The following is a 23,670-nucleotide window of genomic DNA, read 5'->3' as shown; positions in this document are numbered from 1 at the left end:
AGAAAATTCAAGCCTTGAATTTTTATGTACGTTTTTTAATTACTTAAAGTCCCTCTTTTTAATTTTTTACAGCATGCCAGTAGGAGTTTGAAAAGCAGATATAAAAACTTACATTACAGCTGAGAAAACACAGCTTTTATTCTTTGGTTTGTGGGGTTGCCCAAGTTTTTCTTTGTACACATGAGGTTTAAATATCATAACAATGTGTGCTACCATTTCAGTGCAGGGGGTAGAGAGGGGGAGGAAAAACTTCTTCAAGACTCTCTAAACCACCAAGACTCTTATACCCTTTTTCCTTCTTAAAGCTCAACATGTGGTCTTAATCTTAACACTTAAGACCTGAAAACAGTTTTCCAATTTCCGGACTGGCTCCAGGCCACTGACAGGCCACAGTTCCCAAGGAAAATTGAAGTAGAGTGTTGTGGCCATAAACTGGCTTTCATGGTTGGGTTTACAGCTGTGCCACTGAGGGATTCCTACTGTACAGCGTGCACACCGCATAGTCAGCTGTGGCCCACCAGTTACACACCATCAAAGGGTTTGTACGAGATTAAAGTATGGGTAAGGGGAGAAGACAACTGTTCATGCTACAGGTAAAAGACTGTAAGCATTGTCCAAAGGATTTCACAGTAAAAAGAAAAATCTCTCCCTGTACAGAGAATACTGCAAAATGACTGGGCCCTGAATAATCCTAAGTTTGCAAGTGAAAGGAAGACACCTCTATGTGACTAGTTCAAATTCATCCCACCTCACACGCAACCAACACTTACTGGCTGATAGAACGCTTAGGCCAAGGGCTGCAGAGTACTTTGGAGATGAAGAGTAGTAATTCTCATTGCCAAAAAAAAATCAGTTTTGGTTAAAAGTGGTTACTTGTATTTACACGTGTAACAACACAAACTAGTCAGAAGTGATGGTTTTATTGCCAGGGTCAAGTCAGGAGGCAAGGGGAATGGGCCACTGTGCATCACTAATGTGGTTGTGATGGGGCCACCTGTTACACTGCGATGACCAAAATCACTGAAGCAAGAAACCAGCCGTGGCTGAACAGGATTAAGTCATTGTTTGGACAATGTACAAGGGTACAAGAGAAATACAAACATGTAAAATTACATATTACACACAAATAAAACCTCTGCACAACTGGCCTTTACCTCTTTTGGTCAGTGGACTAACAGCACAATTATTTCATCTCAAATGCAGTGCAGAAGACACAGAGCTGAGAACAAGTCTGAGGCCTCAGACACACAGGCTGCAGACAGAGCTAAATAGCAAAGCCCTCACAGAAGTTAGATATAGTTCACTGAGTACCCAGTTAATATCCAGTGCTTTAAGCAGAGCACCTACAGAGAAGTCAGATGCAGAGAAACTGCCTAGGTATTTGACAGAGCTGAAGGCTGGATTGTGAACCTAATAAGGTGCTTTCCATGTGCCCACAAAAGAAGCCATAAATGTTCCAAAGAAGATGATGATGTTCTAAAGGTGAAGAGTTGGAAGTGGATACCTTCGAAGCAGCCAGTTCTTGGGTGAGCTCCTGGATTTTCTGTTGTTGCTGGATTAGCAGTTCCTGGACAGCTGCTAAAGTTGTCTGTAACTGAGTCACTGTGAGGGAAAAAGCAGGAGAGTGTTTAACTGAGATGCATGCACATATGCGCGCTCACACACGTCCTTCCTGCTGTCTAGCTACAAAGATGCCTCTATTCCTACTATATTTAATTTATCTACGCCCGCCTGCTCACTTTAATCCATATGATTTATCTGCACTACGGGTAATCTACCTGCACTGCATCTAACCTCCAGTATTTCTAGTTTATCTTTCCATTGTATAGATGTCTATAGCCCACAGTATATCCGTCCAAAACCTCTCCCTTCTAATTATATTGGTTTATGATTTGTACATCTCCCTGAACTTATACAATGTTTGTATCATTTATCTGTCTCGGGCCTCATGCAGGCAAACACTGGGTAGCTCCAGTCTGGGAAGAGGCTGGTCTTAGGATTGACCTTAGGGTACCATGAGAAATGAAAAATGCTTTTCTCCTAACCCTCCACTAAAAAGTGTAATTAGCATCCTCCCACTCTCAACCCACCAGCTCCTTCAACCCCAACATCTTCAACGGAGTTAGTGCTGAAAATCATACTTTTTTCCATCCCACCAACTGAATATACTTTGCACTTTTCCCCTTTTATTTCAAGGGAACACCCTGTATTCCCTCCTACACCCCAGCAAACATGGAAGAACTTCTCCTGGACTCCAACTCCAGCTGTAGGAGAACTTTTTCTACTTTGGTACTTTATCCAAAGCTTCTAGGCAGTAAACAAGCTGATAAAATAAAATAAAATTAAAAACTCTATTGGTGTGACAGGTAACAGCTAATCCAGACCATCATTAGGGCATCGGGTAATGAACAGACACCCTATAGAGTCAATAACAGAGAAGGTGGCTAAGGTCAGGGAGGCACAGTAATTACAGACTCTCCTGACCCTTCCTCGGATTTTCAGATGGAAGGTGGGGGGAAAGCACCAAAAAAAAGCCCCTGAAAACATCAGAGAAGCAGAAATTAAAAATGAACTTTACAGCCCTCCGAAAGGCTGTCATTTTATTCCCCTTATTAATATTCTGAGGTTGGGAGCCTTTCCGTAAAAACATAATTAATTGAGGCCGCGCCGACAGTAAACAAGCAATTTCAAATTAAACCGAAATGACGGCGGCTTCATTTGCAAATGTGAACAGATTCTCAGAGCAGATAAATGAAGTCACCACATAAAGTGGAGATGGAGGGAAAGAAAAGGGTGGGAGTCTTGGCAGAATGGAGGATACAGGGAGAAAGGCTTTGAGGGATGAATTGATGGAGTCATTAATCTTTACCTGTCTGTGTCACACTGCCACTCATCTCAGAAATGTTTGACTCAATCCTCTGAAGCTGTTTCCTGTCTTCTTTGCCTCCCATGATGAGAGGAAGCAGGTATTTCTGCATGGAGTACAGAAACTTTCTTAGGAAACAGGGATATGCAAAGCGGTCTTTCTGATCTACCTGAAACATCCCCAAAGCCCACCACCCAAACCTCAGCCTTTATCACAGAGCCACACACCTGGCTGAGAAAAGAAATTCCCTCTACAGTAGGTGTTAAAAGAAGTTGCAGAAGATAAGATATGAGTTCTGCAGTTACATTTTTGGGTGCTAAAAACCAGTTCCTAATGCCATTGAAGGTTTCCTGGGGCAGCTCTCAGTCTGGAGAAACATCCATCACATATAGAGTACAGTTTCAGATCGTACGCTCTCGAATGTGAACACACTGATGTGCCACAACATCTGAGCTACATCCACAAGGCAAGAAATGCAGAAGTGGGAAGAAGAGGAGAAAGGCCCAGGAAAGGGCCAGAGGAAGCACAAGCCAGGGAATGAGAGGTATTATTAAATCTTTTGAACCTCGGCAGGGGAAGGGTTATGAGTCACTGAGGGAAAAGCAGAGATCTGGAGCATGGGAAGAAAAAGGAAACGGAGCAGAGTTAACAGCAGTAGAACTAAGGAACCAGGGCTAAAGGAAGTGAGAGCCAAGCTAGTACAGGATGGGAGGCAGTTCAGTGACACCGTACACAGCCATGAAATCTATCTCACTCTGCTCTTGCAGAGGATGGACTAGACCTAACAGGTCACAACTCTCCTCTAACTACCGTGGATCCTTCTGCAGCACTGCTCCTATGAACTGAACATGCCCTTTAACAAGGGCACATCCAAGCACAACGTGGCAGATGAAAAAAATGTGAGAGAAGGATGGTCTAGGATGTGGAAATAGCCCTGAGAGCGCCTATCAATTCTCCTTCATCCTGGTTTTTGATCCCTGCACCCACTTCAGGGCTGAACATACAGGATTATTCCTGAGACAGAGCTGACTATCCAAACTGACATGTGTGGGACAGCCTTCTTTATTTTACATGTAATAGCACTGGTTTAAGACTTCAGTGTTGCTGTACACAGCTCTTACCCTCACAAAGCACGTGTACGTGTACATGTTTACACTCAGACATTCTGAAAAGCAAATAGCTTTTGATGACTTTCACACGCAGGTCTCTCTCAATCTTCACAGAACACATGTGGACAACTATGTTGTATCCTAGTATCCTATCTTTCATATAAAATCACTATTTGCAAACTCCCTCAAAATCGCATAAAGGACAGAGGGAATTTATCAACTGTTTCCAAAGATTTCTTAACTCCTACAAAGGAGTATGGGTTTCTGCTAGGCACACAATAGGCCTTATGAAGTTTGGATAGACAGCAGAGCAAGATCTGTAAACAAAGAATACAGCAGTAGGATATATTAACAGCATCAGTGATGCACCAAAAAAAATCATGTAAATCATCAATATGTGTTAGATATGTGTCATTTAGTAACAGCAATAGGTTCAGGTCTGCAAGGTCCAGCAGCTGTTGTCTTAACATCTCTGGACACTTATCAGCTTCACCCTTCTTTGCAAGAATGAAAAGATCAGTAAGGTTGGCATCACTACTGTAATACAAAACCATAGGGACAACATATCTCAACAAAAGGCCATTCTCTTAAGTCATGTAACTTTACTTGCAGAGATGGAACGTGTTGCTTGGCCCAGAAAATTAATTATAGGACAGGATAAGAAAAGTAGTTTTAACCTAGAAGGCCAACACTTTTATTTGTAAAATAGATTTTACTAAGCAAGGCAGTAATTGTTAATTAAAGAACAAACATGAAAACCATCAAGCTCTCATTAAGTCTTCATCTCTGTCCCTTTTCCAAAAATAAAACACAACTTCTACTGAACCAAAGCTCTTTACACTCTGCTGTGTTGACCCAAACCACTTATGTCTTTCTATGTAGCCACAGAATATGATTGTTTACCAAAGATATTATCTAGATGTCACTTACCACATTGCTGGAAAGCAAATCCAGAGTGAAAGAGAAACACTGCACAAGAAGTAAGAAGGGGATGCTGTCTCTACAGTACACAAGCAGACACACACACTCACTCTACCTTGTTCTAAGCACACTGGAGTAGAACTACAGGATGTACGGCAGATCTGGAAATTAGGACCTTTCTTCCAACATTCTGGTCGGTCAGAGAAGATTCTTTCCTACCCATGGTGCAGGATCACCAGTGCACACAAATCATTAGACTGGGGCTATGACAGTAATGTCGGCTGGCCAATGTGAGAGAATCCCTTTGCTGAAATGTGCTTAGTTTCCCCAATTTTAGAAAGTCCAAAATACATATACACGATGAAAATGATCTTGTTTCTAGCAGTTTGAGATCCGCTGCTAAAAACTAGTTTTTTCTGCTTGCCACTTTTTGACTATGCATTTTCATGTTAAGTTTCTGCGTTTCTCAAATATACTGATGGCCAGTAAGAACAGAGATGCTTCACCAACTTGGAACCAGCATAACATCATGTTCTCAGAGTACAGTGTGAAAGTAGTGAGGGAGATATTACCTTGTAGAGCTGGTGGAATCCAAAGGCAATTCCTGCCATTATGATAGCCAAAGCCCCATAATCTCTCCATCTGGAGCCAGGTGGACCTAAAGGCCAAAATCAAGAAATAATCATAGTCAGAACTGCAGGTGACAACATTTGCATACACCCGTTTTATCAGAGAAAAGAGTAATGAATAATGCCAGTTTTGCTGCTTCTTAGCAGGCATAGATTTACTGAGTAGGGGGCATTGAGATGCTGGTAGTCCCTCAGGTGCAGTGTGCAGGCTTCTGGCCCTAGGACATTGAAACATCTCTCCAGACCTCCAGCATTGACACTGGCCTTGCACAAAGTGTCAAAGGGAGACAAATCACAGCAGCAATTAAAAAAGTTCCATCAAGCTGTTTTGCCCTACTCTTCCCTTGTAGAAGGCACTCTGAACCCTACTGCACTTTCCCCAGACTGTCTGTGGTGTTAGTACTAGCTAAGGTTAACTCATTATCTGAATACCAATCGTTCTCCACTATCATAATTTTTGAAAACAGGGACAAAGCCAGAGACCCAGAAGACTGCAGAAAAAAAGAAAGAAGGAAGTGTTTTGAGAAAGAAGAGAAATCTAGCAGGGCCATAAATGGGTTTATGAACACCATGTCAGCAATTACTGACCATTTCAATAAGGAAGGATACAGTGTCTTTCAAGCCTTAGTTACGAATAGGGAGCAAAGCACACATAAACAGCAGAGAGAAAATATGCAATTAAATACCTACAGAGAGAGGTAAAGAAGTAGATAAAAGCTTGAGATATTTAACATACAATTCTGCACAGAAGCTTAGAGACTCCACAGAGCAAAGCAAAGATATGGTATGCTGTGCTCCTTCAAGCAGAATCAGAACACACCTGTAGTTTTCCACCAGCTTTATCCTTTCCACTCCCTCGCAGTTCCCTTAACAAATCTTGTACTGCCCCCGGTTTTCTTTAATAATAAAGAGGATGCAGAGTGATCTTTCCTAAAGTTCAGTGGCAGGATGTGGGCAGAACTGATGAGGTGGAGGCCGGTATACAGTCTCCAAACAGACAGATCCAAATCCACATGTGACCTACAATGTCTCAGAAATGCATTCTGTTCTCCAAAGTTTCAATTTAGGCTTTCAAAGGGAGACTTAACTGGCTGAAAGACTGGAAGCTTGTCTCCTTTCTGCTTTGTTCACCTAGTGCCATTTTTCCTGTTGCTGAGATCTACAGGCATTTCATTGCATGAGTTACTCCTAATCCCAGCCCTCAGGCCCTACACACTGGCACTGACTCTCAAATACTGGCACTCACAGCATCTTGCTACGTTTTAGGACACAGCTCCTCAAATTATCCACTGGCTAGAAATCCGAACAAATTAAAGCAGCTCTGTCAGAATTGGTGAATAGTGTCACCAGTAGTATTTTGGGTTGCTGCAGTTGCAGTTTTGGAGCTTAAGCACATGATCAAATTATCATAACTTTTTAACTTAATGAGTTAACACACGTCAGCTAAGCTGCAGTAACTGGCTGTGTACATGTCAGGATTTAAAATGATCTCTGGCTAATCTTGCCGCAAACCCCAGTCATCCATCCCACTTTTCCTTCCTTACTCCACTCCTACTGTCATTTCTGTCTCTTGGTTATCCAGTTCTCTGTCCTGAACTTCTGACTAAAAATATCCTTCTGTGACAACAGAACTTATTCCAGGCTGAACAGCCTATTGTAGAGGGTTAATGAATCTCAGATGGGTCTGTGGGTCCAACCGTGCCCCGTCCATGGCAGTCCTTGACCGGCTGTCCCTACCTACCTCCCAGCTGCAGTGACCTCTGAGCAGAAAGGAGAGACACCTGTGGGACCCTGTCCGTTTTGCCCTTTCACCTCACTCATCTCTCCCTCCATCCCTGTAATGCTTGAGCTAAGAACATTTTATTGCCCCCTGGTTTTCATTATTAATGAAAAGGGACCAGAATGATCTTTCCTAAAGTTCAGAGAGTCTATAAAGACAAGAAGCTGAAATGCCATTTTACTCGTTTTAGAGATGTGTGAAATAATTCTGTCTTGTGGCAAAAAAAAAGTGAGGGGGGTGGAGAGGATAAGCGAGTGAGTGAGGGACGCAGTAAAGGCTCTGCATTGACCACATCAACTTTACAATGTTATGAAGAATGTCACAGCTCTGCCTAAAATCCACATTTGGTCTTCCTTCTTTTCTGCAATACTCTAAAACATGGGGTGGAGGGTTAGAAGTTTCTCAGCTGTAACCTCGGTGCTCACACTGACTTCTTTGCATATCCTCAATTTCCCCACTTGTAAAACTGGAGTATATTCAGAGAAAATGAAAACACACTAATAGCCCAGTTACTCTTCAGTTTATGCACTGGGGAAGTAACAAACCATTCTACTAAGAGACACTCAAAAGGCAAACGGAAGGGACACAGACATTTTATCCAGCTGTAAGTCTGTGTTTTCTATAAGCATATTTAATTTTCACTGCAGCAACTGTAAATTGCACTTTCAGAGTAAACACTATTTTTAAGATCCTCATTCATCTCAGAATTAACTTTCCTGACATCAATTAATTAGGCCTTGTGCATCCAAGTAAGGTCAGCCTCACTAGTATCCACACTTAAACCTATAGAAACTGAGATTGGAAGAGGTGATTTTCCAAGAGCAAACAGTGAACTTATGGAGAGGAGTTGGGGGAAAAAAGAGTTTGGATTCTAGTTACCATTTTTAATTGTTAGAGAAAACAGTCTGTATTCTACAGCCTCCCACATAATGAAGACACAGGGGTGGGAGAAGAAGATCCAAACGGCAAGAAAAACAGTCACTGGAGCTGATTTTTAAGCAGGTGTAAAATCTGCACAAAACCCCATAAATGGAGACCATAAACACCATGGGGAAGAACACAGACAATACCTGGATGATAAACATGCAGCTTTGCACACCTTGCTCAGAAACTCCCCTGAGTTTGCTTGTAATTATAAGGGTTAGAAAGGTAAAAAAAAATAATATAAACCCAATTAATCATTTAAATATTTAAAGTCAGATTTTTGTCCTCATTGCTGGATTAGTATATTTCATAACGCCAACAGCAGACAGCCCTGGTTTTTTACTGGGGGTTCATTTTAGAGCATGTTTAAACTAGTCAGATTGAGTGATGCTTCCAGCAACTAATCGCATGTCAAATAAAAGATATTTTATGTAATAAATTACTGCTACAAGTAATTCAAATGTCATTTATCAGTTTTATTATCAGTCAGGCAAAGTCTTGTTTCTCTATATTAATCAAATTCAAGCTTTTTTTAAGCTTTTTTTTTTAAGCAGTTTTGACACCTCTTGGCAAAAGTACAAACTGGAGGGAAGGAATTACTCCTCCAGAACAGGAGGAGAAATAGTAGAGATGGTATTGAGTGAAAATACAGTGTCTAGAAACTTAACTCTTGTCTCTTCCTCCCAAAAGCTATTATTGCTTCTCTTAAACCAAACCCAGGAGGAGTTTGGCATACAAGATCTATGCCACTCTGAAGGCTTACAAACACGCTTCTTTCTTGTCAACTCTTCAAGAATAAGAAAGTACTTACATAGGTAACTGCTATTTCCAACAAAACATTAGAACATGAAGTAATACCTACACTAGCAGTTCAATTGTACAAAAGGAAGTATTTAAGTGGTATGAATTATTTCCTGAAACTTTAAAAATCAGGACAGACTGAGCTGACTGACAACAGCAGAAGATCAAGCAAGTAAAATCAAAAGGTGTGCATAGGATTTATTGCTCTGACACACAAGAGTGGACATCTTGCACTGGAGTTGATGGCAAGATCACCAACTTGTCCATTTCCTCCATTCCTGCTGGATAAACTCTCGAGATGGTTCTGAAGCCCTCCTGAACTTCTGTACTCTTAACCCACAGTTTTAACATACTTTTTAGACATGAAGCAGCAACACCTTCTGTGGAGGGGGGACAGAGAGAAATTGGGTTTCTTAAGACACTAGCCGGTGCTTTTCAGCACAGTACCCTCCTCAACTGTTTCTCCTTTTTGCTCTGTGGGGGGTAATTCTTTCTCTCTAGATTTGTGATTTTGTGTAGAGGTGTCAAAACTACTCAAAAAAACCTTAAAAAGAACCAAAAATATCAAACACAAAGTGGTTCACAGTCTTCAAGACCTACACTCCAGCAGATCAGATGCCGCTTTGCACAAAACTCAGATGTCTTCTTTGGGGAAGGTAAATATAACTCATAAACTTTTTCAATATCAGCTCTTCCAGTATGAGTTGTTCCCATCAACGAGTCAACTTATAGATTCAGCAGTCTACCTATCTCATTAGTCCTTTAGATATATACTTTTGAACTTCAAACCTTGAAGCATTCCAACACTAGTGTCATGAGTACTCTGTAAGAAGATAAGCATAACAGATAGACATAAAAAGTAGTATCTATCTTTCTCTCCACATGACAACCCCTGGCAAATCTGTGAAAGATAAATTGACTTAGTAAACTATCACAGAAACAACTGTCCTGGAGCAGGTTTGGACCAATTCAGAAATATTCATTACAGGATTAGCAACCAACTGATGAAATAACCTACAGCAAACAAGGCACCTTGAAAGAGCACTGAGCCACTGCACAGTCTCATCCATCAGCTCTAGAGAAATTCACATATTCTTTTTGCAGTTCTGATACCATGGAAAACACTTAACAGGAAGACACAAAGATGGATCCATCATTAACAACACCAGAACTACACCAGTCAAGGACTAGAATAGGGCACAGATGATGCCTAATCAAAATAAATATTTTGGTCAAATAAATACCATGTATATTTAACTATTTATTCTTTTTATACATCCATTTAGAGGTTAAGCTTACATAGAAGGTCTACAAAGAATGGCTAAGGAGGGGAGGAACAATACCTAATGAACCTATTGTCACCATTTCCCTGATTTTGGGGGTTGCTAAAAAGGACTGGCTCACAGGCAAAAGCTTCTGATTCAAATTATTCAAAAAGCACCAATCAGATCACAAAGCTAGAGCACCAGTTTACAATATAACCCCTAAAAAAGCTTTACTTTGGTGGTATTTTTATTCACCTTTGGTTTCTGAGATTCTGTAATGCTCAGATACTTTCAGACTTCTCTTTGAAACTGTTACTGGGAACATTTTGATGTCTAAATACTAGTTAGGATTCTTACCTAGTAAGAAGAAATTGGGAGCTGGTGCTTTGAGGAAAGCCAGAATAGTAAAAGGGAAAAAACCAGTGATAAAGCTGCAAGGGTTAACAGTGATGACAATGTTTTCCAGTTTGAATTGCATACTTCTTTCCTGCCCTACTCATACTAGTAGAACACTACAAATAAGGGAAGATTAACTCTTCCAATACTGGGCTGTGATAAGAGTTAGGTGAATGAGCAACAGATAGCACTAAGGGATCTGGCGCCATTTCTTCATCAAGAGCGCAGATTTTGCTTTTCTGGTATTTTCTGTGGAACACAGCAGACAGGTATTAGCCCAGGAGGCAGAATTGAGTCCTGAAGTTCACCAGCACGCCCAATACAACAGTTAAAAATATTCTAGTTCTGAGCCCAACTCCACCACAAATGTTTTTCTTCCCAACTGTGCCAAGCCAGAGTATTTAAAAACTCAGAAAGCAAGTCTAGTACTGTCTCTAGCAATAGCAAAACTATGCCATAAACTAATAAACAGAGTCCTAAGTGGACTGTTGCCTTGGTCAATATGCAACCTGGAGGTGTTTAGGAACAGTATAAAAATCCTGTTCTTAATACTTGGCAGGTAAGTGAAGTGATTTTCAAACTGCCAGACACACATGTGAGCTGAACAGCTTCTTTTGATGGATTTTTAATGGTGTGTACTTTGGTTTTTATTGTTTGGAGCTTAGATACTTTTTTGCGAGGTTTGTTTTAAAATGCAAATATATATGTAAATTTTGAGTCTACACAGATTATGTTGGGACTTTAAAAATTCTTTGAGAGTGTATTTTGTACACAAAATCATACAATCACATCCACACAGTCTACACAGAATTTCTGCTGTCACCCCTCAGATTATTTTAGATTGAAGAGAGAAAGCTTGTTAAAATTAAGGATCCATATTAACTGCCCATTATTACCTGTAACCTGATGGCACTTTTAAAACTCGCTCATACTGGGGGTCCATTGTGTCAGACCTTAAACTCACACATGGAAGTCACAGACTAAGTCCTACAGACCTTACATTCTAGCTTGCTGTTCGTGCCAAAAATACACCTCTTTCAAGTAACTGTTTGAGGCATTAACTGTCAGAGTTCAAGGAGCATCTGGACGACTCTCTTAGTCATATGGTTTAGTTTTAGGCAGTCCTGTGAGGAGCAGGGAGTTGGACTCCATGATCTTTATGGGTCCCTTCCAGCTTGAGATATTCTATGATTCTATGAACTGATCAGTTGCCTGACTAGTTAAGAAAACAAATCCTCTAACTAAAATACAAAACTTTGCGGTGAGTCCAACAGCTTATTGAACAGAGTCCACTGTTGCCATAACTAAAGATTTAATAGTGTTGTACTTTCACAGCACCTTCTATCTAAGAATCTATCAGCTCTATCATATATTAATGATCTAAATATTAGAAAACCCTACTGATGAAGGGAAGCATGACCTTAAGTTTTAGAGGGGAAGACTGAGTCCTCTGTTGACTAAATGCTTTTTTCAAGTCATTATAGTGGGTCAGAATCTAATTTGTATTGACCACACATCTTCAGGTCAAGAGGTGTCACAGGCCAGTACGTATGATGTTTGTTTGTAGACGATGATCATTTGTATCTCATTTTCCTTGCGTAATGTGATCTTGCATCAACAAGCATGAGGTACATGCAAAGTAACATTTGGTGTCCGATTCTGACAAAAAGTGTGGCATTAGTTGAACTGAAACCTAGGATCTGGCACAGAAATCTGTGAAAATGCTGCAGAAATCACTGCAGAAAGCAACGGAACCAGCTGTTTTTCAAAGTGTTACTTACTATGCACCACAGGGTGAGCGGGCTGAGTTGGCAGCAGCTGTGTAGGAGGACCTGGGGACTGTGGCTCATCCGTGCTCGTGCCCGACTGCTGGAAGGCCAGGTCAATCTCTTCATCTGTCAGGCCTGGGGGAGCAGAGGAAATGAAATCAGTTTAGCACCTTTACCCACTTGATGCACGCATAATTAAATTCTCAAGCCAGGCAGAACCCTTTCAAGCTGCAAAGAATTTTGGCACTGACTTGAGCAGTAATGCCTCCCCAATTTTGGATTCACTGGAATGTCTCCCTCTCTCTTTCTCTGTTGCAATTTAACCTTAAGCGACAGAATATTAGCCTCAACGCTGCTTCCAAATGTGGCTCATTCAATTTCCTTAATTTATCCTTGAGTTTATTGCTGCTTTTGAAGTAGCTTTCTATTGCAATTCTCCATTCTTCCCCCGAAAAAAAGATACCATCAACTGCAAATGTGGCTCATTTTAATCTGTAATGGTGTAAAAAAAAAAAAGAGGGGAAAAAACTAACAATAATGCATGAAAACAGACAGGGAAACAAAAAACTAATTATTGGGTTAGACGACTAATTAGTCTAGATCGTTTCCGAAGACGGGAATAATTTGCTTTATTTTATGACAAATGCAGAAATAAAAAGAAAAAATCAGGACTGACTGTGATTAGTATGAATGGGACACAGAATGTAAGGAGGAAATAAAACTATAACAAAACAGATCAAAACAAGGCCAAGCCCAAACTTTCAGCTTAGCATTGCCCCGGCCTATTGCTGCATGATTAGATTGCCCTAGGGCAGCCTGGTTTTTATTTCACACAGAGCTGTAGTAACACTGCACACATGGTACATGTTGGTGCAGTCACTCCTGCCATCAGGAAATGCCCAGATGACCATCTGTAATTGGCCACAACATACGGAAAGGATTTGGCCAACAAGGGGGAAAAGAAAAGCAGCTAAAGGATTCACAATGACCAGCATCTGTGAAGATGCAAGCACAGCTGGATTATTTTTTCCAACAGGAGAAAACATCCTCTAGAAAAAGAATTTAGTACTCAGATGGCAATCATGATGTGGGGCCTGGACAGCTGTGTATTTGTTATGTTATTCTCCTGCACAGAAGCAGATAGAAAGCCAGTGTCCCTACTATGAGGAACATGTGAAGTGATTCGGGACCTTTTACTATACATGCAGCATGTATGCAAAAACATTTGGAAAGGTTGGGAGAATATAGATTTAAGGAAAGAGATTTAGAAGGAAAGAGACAGACCACTCGATTCTCACACAGTTGTTGTAGGAACTGAGCACAGTGAGGAAAATGGTATGAATATGACAGCAGTGGGGGAAAAATGGGGGAATACTTTCTCTCCATCACCTCCACTCGAGATCCATGAAGTAGTGCTGGTAGATTAAATTCCTGAACTTAATCCTTTAAAACACTTGGCTTTTTAACATTACTGGGAGACACAATATAGAAAATGGTCCCGTTTCTGGGCATATTACCTAAGTTTTGAGAAATTTTTTTCAGGATCTCAAACTTCACTGCATACTGCGGGTCTAGACAGAATAATCTGTAGCACAAACAGTATTGCCAGAAATAAATACACAAGTCTGTCTCAGAACTGTCACTTAATATTGTAAAGCACTAACACAGTGCTTCTGGTATTCAGAAGGCTTTATGACTATTAACAGATCTTTTCCCTATTCCTGTGAGTACATGAGATACTGTGAGTTCCTGTGAGATACTATTCTATCTACTCTACAGTGCAGATACTGATGCACAGAGAAGTCAGGTGATTTTTCTAACATAACAGAATATTGTCAGAGTCAGAAACAGTATCAGAAAACTGTTTCTGATCTCTGGTCCTGCAATCTGACAAAATCACCCCTTTATTTCTATTTGATGCAAGCCTCAAATAGTAAGGAACCAAAACCACACGTAACAGTATGGAACAAGACTTGCAGCAAGAGTAATAAAAGACACATGAACACAACTCAGCCTACTGTTCTAGTCACAAAAGCAGTATTTATGGTGTCTAATCCATGTTAAAAAGTGAAGTCCTAATCAGAAAGAAACTATTTGAACCAGCTCCTAATTATCCAGTGTAGGAGAAAGCATAAACAGATGCCAACACTGCAGTTCACTAGCAACTATGGAATTTCATAAAGACGGAGACATTATCTGCTGGCTGCAAATGTGGCTCCCACTAGAATAGGGAATTTAGTTCTATTTCCATACAAAGATAGCAAATCTGATAATATTTAATGCTTAGAAACATACAGAAGTTATGGAGGATCATTAATTCATTCTACAAAAAGAGAAGGAAACAATGCTTATGGTTTCCTAACCATACTACCCCTTCTATTCTCATCCTGTTTGAGAAAAAAAAGCTAAAATCTTTTGCAGATAAAATGCACATCTAGGATTATTCTGATCTTGCCAAGTAGGGACACTCAAGTATCACTGTTTCCATTAAAACCCTGCTGTACTGTGCAAAAAAAGCTGATGTGAATGATAGAATGATGGGAAACCTTTTGCATTTGAGTTCACATTTGAATCCTGTGCAAAGCAGTGCAAATTAAAATTGTTATTACTTCCCTGGACTATTCTGTTACCTTGTGAAGTGGTCTTGTTCATGGTACTAGTGGCATTATTCAAAAGAACATCACAACTACATCCCTTCTTGATTATCAGAGGAGAAGACTGGGAGTGCCATCACCTTGGAACACCTCCTTTTTATTCATCCGAACCAGATGTTTTTAAGGCCCTGTGATCTTGGCCTCCAAGCATCAAGGGAATAATCTCCCAGATCTGATTCCTTAAGCATATATATGGAGTAAGTCTGCACTGCAACTAGTCATCTGTGGATTCAGAAATATACCTGTCCTCTTCATGGTTGTCATTTCTCACTCACACTAACAAAAATGTACAAGATATTCTAAGACTGTCCTCGGGCAATTATAACTAAGTCATCAAAATTCCCTTTGGACTGAATATTTTTCAGACTCACCACCTACACACATGTATGCACACAGTATGAGTTTTCTATGCCCCAAATTATTCAACCTCAATATATTAATTACACAGAAAAGTGGGAATTTCTAAACCAGATCAAAGCATTATCTGTTCCAATATCTCACCTTGCTTTATTTTATCACAGTCCTTCTATCACTGCATTATATAAAAAAGTATCCATGGTCCACGCATTGTTCTAATCTAGCAGGAAGTTGGTAACCCAAAAATGATACCACTTCCCTTGGACGCAAAAGCAGTGTCACAAGAACGGGAGCTTTGTGTCTAATATAACTCTCAAATAGGTATGTCAAGAAAATCACCTCAGTTTAACAGAAGAATTGCTCTAAATCCACTTTCTCAACACTTGGGAAAACAAACATTTTAGTTCTTCTGGAGTTGCAGCAAGATCAAGACCATGCAGAATGCAAAAGGTTAAAAGGAACAATAAAGGAAACTGCCAATTGTAAGTGAATTATATTTGGCTTTGAAAGCTGAGCCACGGCTATATTATAAAAGGCATCTCTTTGCGTTGTTTACCATCACCCTGACTAATGCAGACCTTTTTTTTTGTTTTAAATAATCTCATGCAAATTAGACACACACTTCCTTCCAGTTGATTGCTATCTGCAAGGAATAATCTAACCGCAGAGGGTACTGAGCAAGGACTGAGCTGAGGAGAAGGATGCAAGGAAACTGTCTTCATAGCCCTACAGAATGCAAACCTATTCCCTTCCCCCAGCCATCCATTTCATTCCTCTACAGCACCACAGCCATTGCAAAGAATTAGTCATAATTTTCACAAAGCCTTAAAATTTCCTTTTCAGGCTTCAGGGTGTTGATTTGAATAATCCAGCACCCATGATTGTTTTGCACTCAAAGGTTCCTGCTGACCCTCTTTTGTGATTGTCACTGCTGCCACTCAATTTTCAGGGATCACTCAGCCTCTGTAAATTGTAGTCAAACACAAAATCAGAGCAAGTCAGAGAATAAAATGGGTTGTCACAAACATCTCTTGGTGCCTGCACCTCAGGTACTGTATAAAAAGCTCCTCTGCCCAAGAACTTTTAAGACTTGACTGTTTAAGCCCTTTTATAATACCTACTACTATTTAATACAAGGACCTCATGTACATCAAAATACTGTTCCTCTTACGACCACTCTGAAGTAGAGGAGTACTGTTATCCATATTTTACAGATGAGGAAGAAGTGAGACATACAGCTATGAGAAGTGCTCCAAGGTCAGAACTGAATCTCTCGACAGTCAGAAAATAAAACTCAGGAGATGTGAGTCCCAATCCGTTGTTTTACTATAAATCCATTCTTCTCTATTTTCTGGATGAAACACAGTAGCAATAATTGCAATGCAAAACCCTTGCATGAACCTAACTAGATGAGCCACTAAGTCTTCTTCTCCTCTGACACAGGCTCTGACATTTCAGTGACAACCCTTTTTCCCATTTCATGCACTGAGCATAACTTTTTCTTCATTATATTCCTCCTTGCATTGCTCAATCCAGTAATTCATGCAAGATTTTCACAACCTGAAGGCAACATTAGTTTTAGGGAGAAGATTTCTGGTTAGGAAGAAATTAAGAATTCTGCCATAATAGGGCGAGGTGGCGGAAAGAATTAAGCTCCTTTTGTGGGTTTCCAAAGCCAGCTTTATTACCACTCTGAGAGACCACCCTGGAACAATCATCACACCTACCCTTTTGCAGGGACAAAAGGCAGGGGAGGGGTATGGGGCGCAGGGTGCTATCTGTTGCTTTCCTCACATATGCACACACTTTCTATTAAGAAGAAAACAAGATAGAACTGGACAAATTGTTTAGCTACAACAAACTATATGACTACCCAAAGTTAGTGCATGACTAAAAGGAAGAGCTACTGGTAGACACCCTGAAACGACATTACGCTCCTGTTCCTGGAAGCCACTGAGTCAACTCTGCTCAGAAAGAACATGGCCACATTTTAAAAGAATCATCATAAAAACCTTCTGGGATCTGATCCAGACTAATGATTCCACCTGTTCAGTCAGTTACATGCAGTGCTGGATGAGTCTTTTATCAAATGTTTGTCCTATATCCTACTCTGTGCTTAGTTGAACACATTTCGGAAAGGTCAAAAAGGCATAGTCTCCTGATTCATTTTCTTTCACACACCTTAGTTCATAGGGCATTCATGAGGTTGAGCCCAACCCCAATATTTTAACAAAACCTAAGGTCTCAGAAACATCACTGATTTTTTTACCCTTCATTTACATTAAGACACTGTATTCAAATATAAACATCCTGCTGCTGCACTTCCAGCTCAAACTGTCTGTAAAGGAACCCAAACATCAAAGGAAAAATGATTGGTCTCAACTGTCAGGCCAAAAAATGCAGAAATAAAAGTAATTTGAAAAGTTACTGAAAGGGCTTTGAATTCTTACAGCTTTATTCATCTAGGAGACTGTTAATTATGCAATTGCAGTCTTTAAGGAACATTATATACTTTAACCCATCAGGGTGACTAAGCAGCAATCAACTGATAAAGGTGCTCTAACCTCAGTTGCACAGCACTAAAATAAGGAAGGAAAACCTGACTGATGGTACACTGCTAAGAATTATAGTGAGCCAACCAGGAAGGAAAAGGTTAAAATAAAAAGTATTTTGGCATAACAAATATAAATAAATAAATAAATCTGGCAGCAGTTTCTCTTCCTGGCCAAGCTTTTTGGAGTCTATAATAAAATGAAGTGTAATGGAGGAGAGGAGGGCAATGTCAGAGGGTGAGGGTTTGGGAGAGAGGTTGTTAAGTATCTCCCTCTCCTCAGCTGTGTTTACTCCATTTACAGGACCCCAGGTGATTGATAGACAGACAAAAGCAAAGCAAGCAGATAGTAACCCCCCTCTGGGAGCATCAGTAAAGGGGACAACTCCTGACATCATCCAGAGCCCCAAACTCTCCTTAGCCACTTGTAATTAAAAAGACAGAGCAAGATATGCAAACCAGAGAAAAAGTAAAAGAGGATTTTTTTTTATTTATTATTAACATTTTGTTGGAACAGTAGAGTGCAATAAGGACTCTCAGAGCCGTTAAAAGTCGTCGGGTGACCTGCAGACCCCTATTTCCCAGAGCCTTGTATAAAATTGAATTTTTTAAACATAAATTACACGTAATGACGACACTGTAAAAACTAACAGTAATGGAAAGCTGTGCTGTATTTCATTAGCCTGTATTATTCCGTGCCACCTGATCCAGCCGGGCCTTGTTTATGAGTTAGTGTGTTAGCAGATGCCGATGGAAGCATTTGCTTCGACCTTGCTCTTCTCATTGGGGCATGAAATTACGACGGCAGCACCTTGATATTACAGCCATAAATACAGTAAACTGCAAATTTAAGCCAACGGCTCCTATTGTCTCTGAACATAAAGCTGATCGGTATTTATTTAAAAGGAGAACGAAAAAAAATATTATATATCACCTTGTTTATGGGTCCAGTCTCCCCCCCTTCCCCTAATCTGCCTTATTCACTTGGTTAAATACTAAACAAACAAACTAAATCCTCCCTATTTTCTACTGATTAAATATTCTTATGAAATGAGTATTGTCTTCAGAAAACTGGATCAAAGTATTTTCACTCTGAGTAAGAAAGGGCAAGCAACTTGCTCAGCATGTCTCGGAATAAAAAAAAAGGAACAAGTACTACAACTTTTCTTGTCAGTTTTCTATATATGAGAAGTTCAAAATGTAAAATGAAAAAGTTGCTTCTGGTCACTCATTCATGTATGTGTGTAACACGTATGTGTATGCACATGAGAGAGAGCAAGAGAAATATGTTTCCTTCTAGTTGTTTTCTATTTAAAAATATCTCCCTTGTTAATACTATTTCAAACAAGGAGGAAAGATATAGGAAAAAAAATTGCGGTAAGATTAATGGGAGGGGAAAAAAATGCACAGGATTCCTTCTCTGAGGCAGCAGACAGCATGGAGAATGCCTCATTCTTCTATGAGTATTTTGGGTAAATACCCCTGTTCACTGACAACATACCCACTAAAATTTATGCGAGGGGAAAAAATCAAACACAAAGGCAAAAGGACATTGTAATATCACAAAGCATATCACAGCATAAATCACAGCATTATAAGTCAGTGCAAAATGTATTTCACTGGTAGTTTCAAGGCAGGGAAAATACAGTTTCACTTGTATTAAGAGAGGTCAGGTCTTCCTCTTCTAATGTAAAGTAAGCTCCCTGCTTATATGAAGTATGTTATTTCTGATCCATATAGAAAAAAAGGAAGGGATACCTTAAGTAAAAGCTCCCAATACTAAGCTATATATTTCAGGGGCCAAAGCACTAAGAGGAGAATACGAGGAACAACATGCAAGAAGTGGCTGGATAATGGGACTCACACTTGGGATTCTGAAATGTAAAAGTCCTATTAGATGCAGTGCTATCACAGCCTTAAGAGGATTTGAATGCCTCATTTTTGAATTAATCTACAACAAATCTTCAGGTAGCAGACAGCATAATTCAACAGGCACAATTTTTGCTTCACAAAAAGTTCAAATTAGAAAAAAGGCAGACAGCAACATGACTCTAAATCAAACAAGACATGTCCAGGAGTCCTCAGTAACCTGAATTACAGAACCAGAAGGTTTGTTACAAAGCCCAGTTAAATTTCTACACAAGCATATGCAAAACCACAGCAAAACTTCAATCTTGGGTACCTTCTTCTGAAGACCTGTAACATAAATAAAAATCCCTCCTTCTAAAAATGGGGGGAAATTTTGTTTTATTATCATCTATGGGTTTTATTTTTAGGTCTCCTGCCTTCAGCTTTTCCTTCCTATCATCACTCAAGCAGAAGAACGGTACGTGATAGAAAGCCTCCTTTGAGTGGACGATGGCAGATAAAGTCCACCTGCCTACTGCACCACTAGTGATGAAGAGACAATGCATGTGACTAAGCTGGAAGCCAATGTAACATGGGAACGCAGGACATTCAATTCAGCCAGTACCTGATGTGAGAACACTACACAGAGAACAAAAACCTCTGCATATTTGAAATTATTTCAAATTAGTATCTACCTTGGAGTTTGAAGGCTTTGAGGACTCTATGCCAGGATGCCAATTCCAAGGTAGTTTATCAGGAATAGAACATAACCAAGGCTCTGACATTTGTTTAAAAGAGGCCAGTATAGGGCGGAAAATCCAGGTAATGGAAGACACACTACTCTAGTAAGCACAGTGCTGTCGTAATTTGTTACCACAACTGACAACCTCCCTAGAAATAAGACTACACATCCAGAGAAAACAAGTATTAGATACACTAAACGGGTAAGTTTCCAAGCATACCCAACCTATGATCTGCAGATTCTTGCTGTTATTCCTGCAGAGAAACAAGTCTCATGGTGATGGTTCCTGATCATTGTTACTTGTATTATAATAGTCCTTAGAGACCCCAAAAGGCATTCATTGTGCAGGTATTGTGCCAGGTACTGTTCAGAAACAGAGCAGAAGGCAGTCAGACCCAAAGCGTTCAACAGTCTATGTGGAGGAAAGACAGGTTGGAAAGAGAAACACTGCACACATAAATGAATTCATTTACCCAGAGAACACACCAGGTCTATGAAATTTCCTTTCTGTTGAATTAGGAACTACAACAAAAAAACATTCTATAAAGGTGAAAGGATATTAATTTCTTCTGGAAGTTCATTTCCAAAAATAGAATAGCTTGGTACATGGCACTTCAAAAACCTAGAAACTAAACTTCATTACCAAAACTTAGCAGAAATTTTTAAAACAGCAGTGTCAGAAAACATTTGTGCTTCAGATCCATTTACTTTGTGTGGAAGAAAAATATTCTGTTAGGCAGCTTGTTGAGCAATAGTAACAAAATGATTGGCCTTTGGCTACTCTTTGATCTGTGATACGATCTTTAGGAGTTTCTAAGGAGAAAGCCAGAGGTTGTCTTAAATTTGGGTAAGGTAAAACACCGGCAATACAGGAGGTTTGGTTTTGATCTACCTTTGAAACTCCAATTTTAAACTGTAGTTCCAACTCCTTGAACCAGCACGTCACAAGAATTCCAGCACTGAAGTAGAAGGAGCTGGCCTGTAGGATCTGCAGTCAACCAGACATCTATAATGCCAACATCTCCGCTGTTACTGCAGCCAGGAATAACCAGGCCTTTCAGTGATACGGGCCTGAATATGGTCCATATTAGATCTGACCTAGCAGACTGGCCCTAACGTGGAATAGCAGTGACTTCTGATCTGTTATTACTGGACTAGGCTGGCCTGCAATTCTAGAACTAGACTCTCTTTCTCCCCAGCTGTGTGTTCAAACAAAAGGAACTGTGTAAAAGAACAGCCATTTCAAGCCATTATAAGGAATTCTTTAACCAGATTTGTCAGAATATCTGAAGGATGACTTAGTTTTATATATAAGAATGAGAAAGTCTGTCCTGATATACCATTCCCAGTTCCTCATATTACTCTGGAATTACTGATTGCCCCAAACACACTAACAGAGCATCTTGATATTTCTACATTAGACAATACCTGTCAGAGAGTAGCCTCTGCAGACTAAGATTAACTGCAATGTAAAGAGCAACTTGCCTCGATGTTATTTATTTCCTCTTTTACTTTCAAAACTTTTAACTTTAGAAAGGAACAAAACAAACCCATTAGTCCAGACTTATCACATGAAAAATCATATAAAGTCTACAGTAAATGAAGTTTTAGTGTTTGAAGAACGCACAGAACAGAACATTGAATATGCAGTGCGACAGTGCATACTGTGCACTCTGTCAGGAATTTGCTCTAAGGAGCACTGGAAAACAGCAGCTACAGAAGCATGTTTCTAAGAAAATATAAAAACACATGGAAGTATGTACGGGAAAATATGTGGAAATGTAAAGAAACCAACACTGGGTGAGGAGTCATGAACACAGGAGTCTAAGTCCTTTTTCTGACAGATATTTTCTCACAACCTTATAGAGCATCTCTGCTCCTCTAACCCAGTTTCTATGAAGTGGAATCAATGTTAGACACCTAGGAATCAGGTATCGCACTGAGAAGATAAGCTCAATTAAGAAAAATATGTCTAAATACTACATATTTGATTATTATGGTACAAATGTTTCAGGTAAATCTGGTTTGCACTTCCCCCAGAAAGACAGAGACACTAATAAACTATTATAAAAAGACATGTCAGCAAGTATTCATTACAGATTATATATCACCCTCATTCTTCTTTCTTTTGTTTTAGAGAAATTTTTTTACATGCCATTAAAATATTGTTTGCTGAATGCTACTACAAAGCTAGCCACCTGTAAAATTAAAGGCTGATGCTGCCAATAACAGTGTTGAAATACCTTCAGTTTAAAAGGCAAACCTACTTTGTAATTTTTAACACAACTGTATAAATATTTCTCCACCCACCCTTCACAATTTTGTTGGTTACATCGCGTCCATTTAGACAACAACCATCTATGTCATCACACAGGATGTTAATCTTGGGTGGAGAAGAAAGAAACAATAGCAAATGAACTTTTAAGAAACCAAGATTACACATTCAAGCAGGGTCCTTCGTGATAAAAGAAGAGCAAAGACAAAAAACATTAGGGGACAAGTCAACAAAATAGCAGAAGTTTCAAAAGATCATTTTTCATCTTTTGGTTTGTTTATTGTTATTTTTTTCTCCCCATGTGCCTTCAACAGCTCTTCAGAGTTCTGGAGAAAATTAAAGGAGTCTGGATTAAACGCCCAAAGGACGACTAATGCTAACAATACTAAAAATAACGAGGTTAAGTGGTGGAAAAACTATGGTGACCACACACAGAGAACTGGAGTGGTAAGGTAGAAAAGGAGTTTCATCATTGCTCCCTTGGGACATGCACAGAACATACTAACTGCTTCTAGTTCTCTAGGGTTCTGATTACCATGCCAAACACACCTCCAGAGTTTCCTTATTAGTATAATAAAAAGCCTCTACACATTTGGGTTCTATTCCCAGCCTTGCTATTGACCTTGTGTAGGTCATTTAACATCCATCTGCCTCAGTTTCTACATCTGTAAAACAGGAATAATATTACACAATATCCTTTGTAAAACGTTGAGACTGACACAATTATCATGTACAGAGACCAACTGCCAGTTTTGAGAATCTATACATACATTATATGCATTT

General features: G+C 39.7%; 1 protein-coding gene across 1 annotated transcript in view; it reads right to left on the bottom strand.

The window, feature by feature from the left end:
- PEX14 (peroxisomal biogenesis factor 14) overlaps positions 1–23,670 on the bottom strand; it is a 79,568-nt gene that overhangs the window by 5,756 nt on the left and 50,142 nt on the right. Inside the window, exons 4-7 of the mRNA XM_074893203.1 lie at positions 12,473–12,595; positions 5,469–5,554; positions 2,870–2,972; positions 1,505–1,602 (exon numbers count right to left, since the gene is read on the bottom strand). Of these exons, the coding sequence (XP_074749304.1) occupies positions 1,505–1,602; positions 2,870–2,972; positions 5,469–5,554; positions 12,473–12,595 (410 nt within the window). The remainder of the gene's footprint in view (positions 1–1,504; positions 1,603–2,869; positions 2,973–5,468; positions 5,555–12,472; positions 12,596–23,670) is intronic.

This window comes from Strix uralensis, chromosome 23 (genome assembly GCF_047716275.1).
Source record: "Strix uralensis isolate ZFMK-TIS-50842 chromosome 23, bStrUra1, whole genome shotgun sequence".
Lineage (NCBI taxonomy): Eukaryota > Metazoa > Chordata > Aves > Strigiformes > Strigidae > Strix > Strix uralensis.
This window is presented reverse-complemented; position numbering and strand designations above follow the sequence as displayed.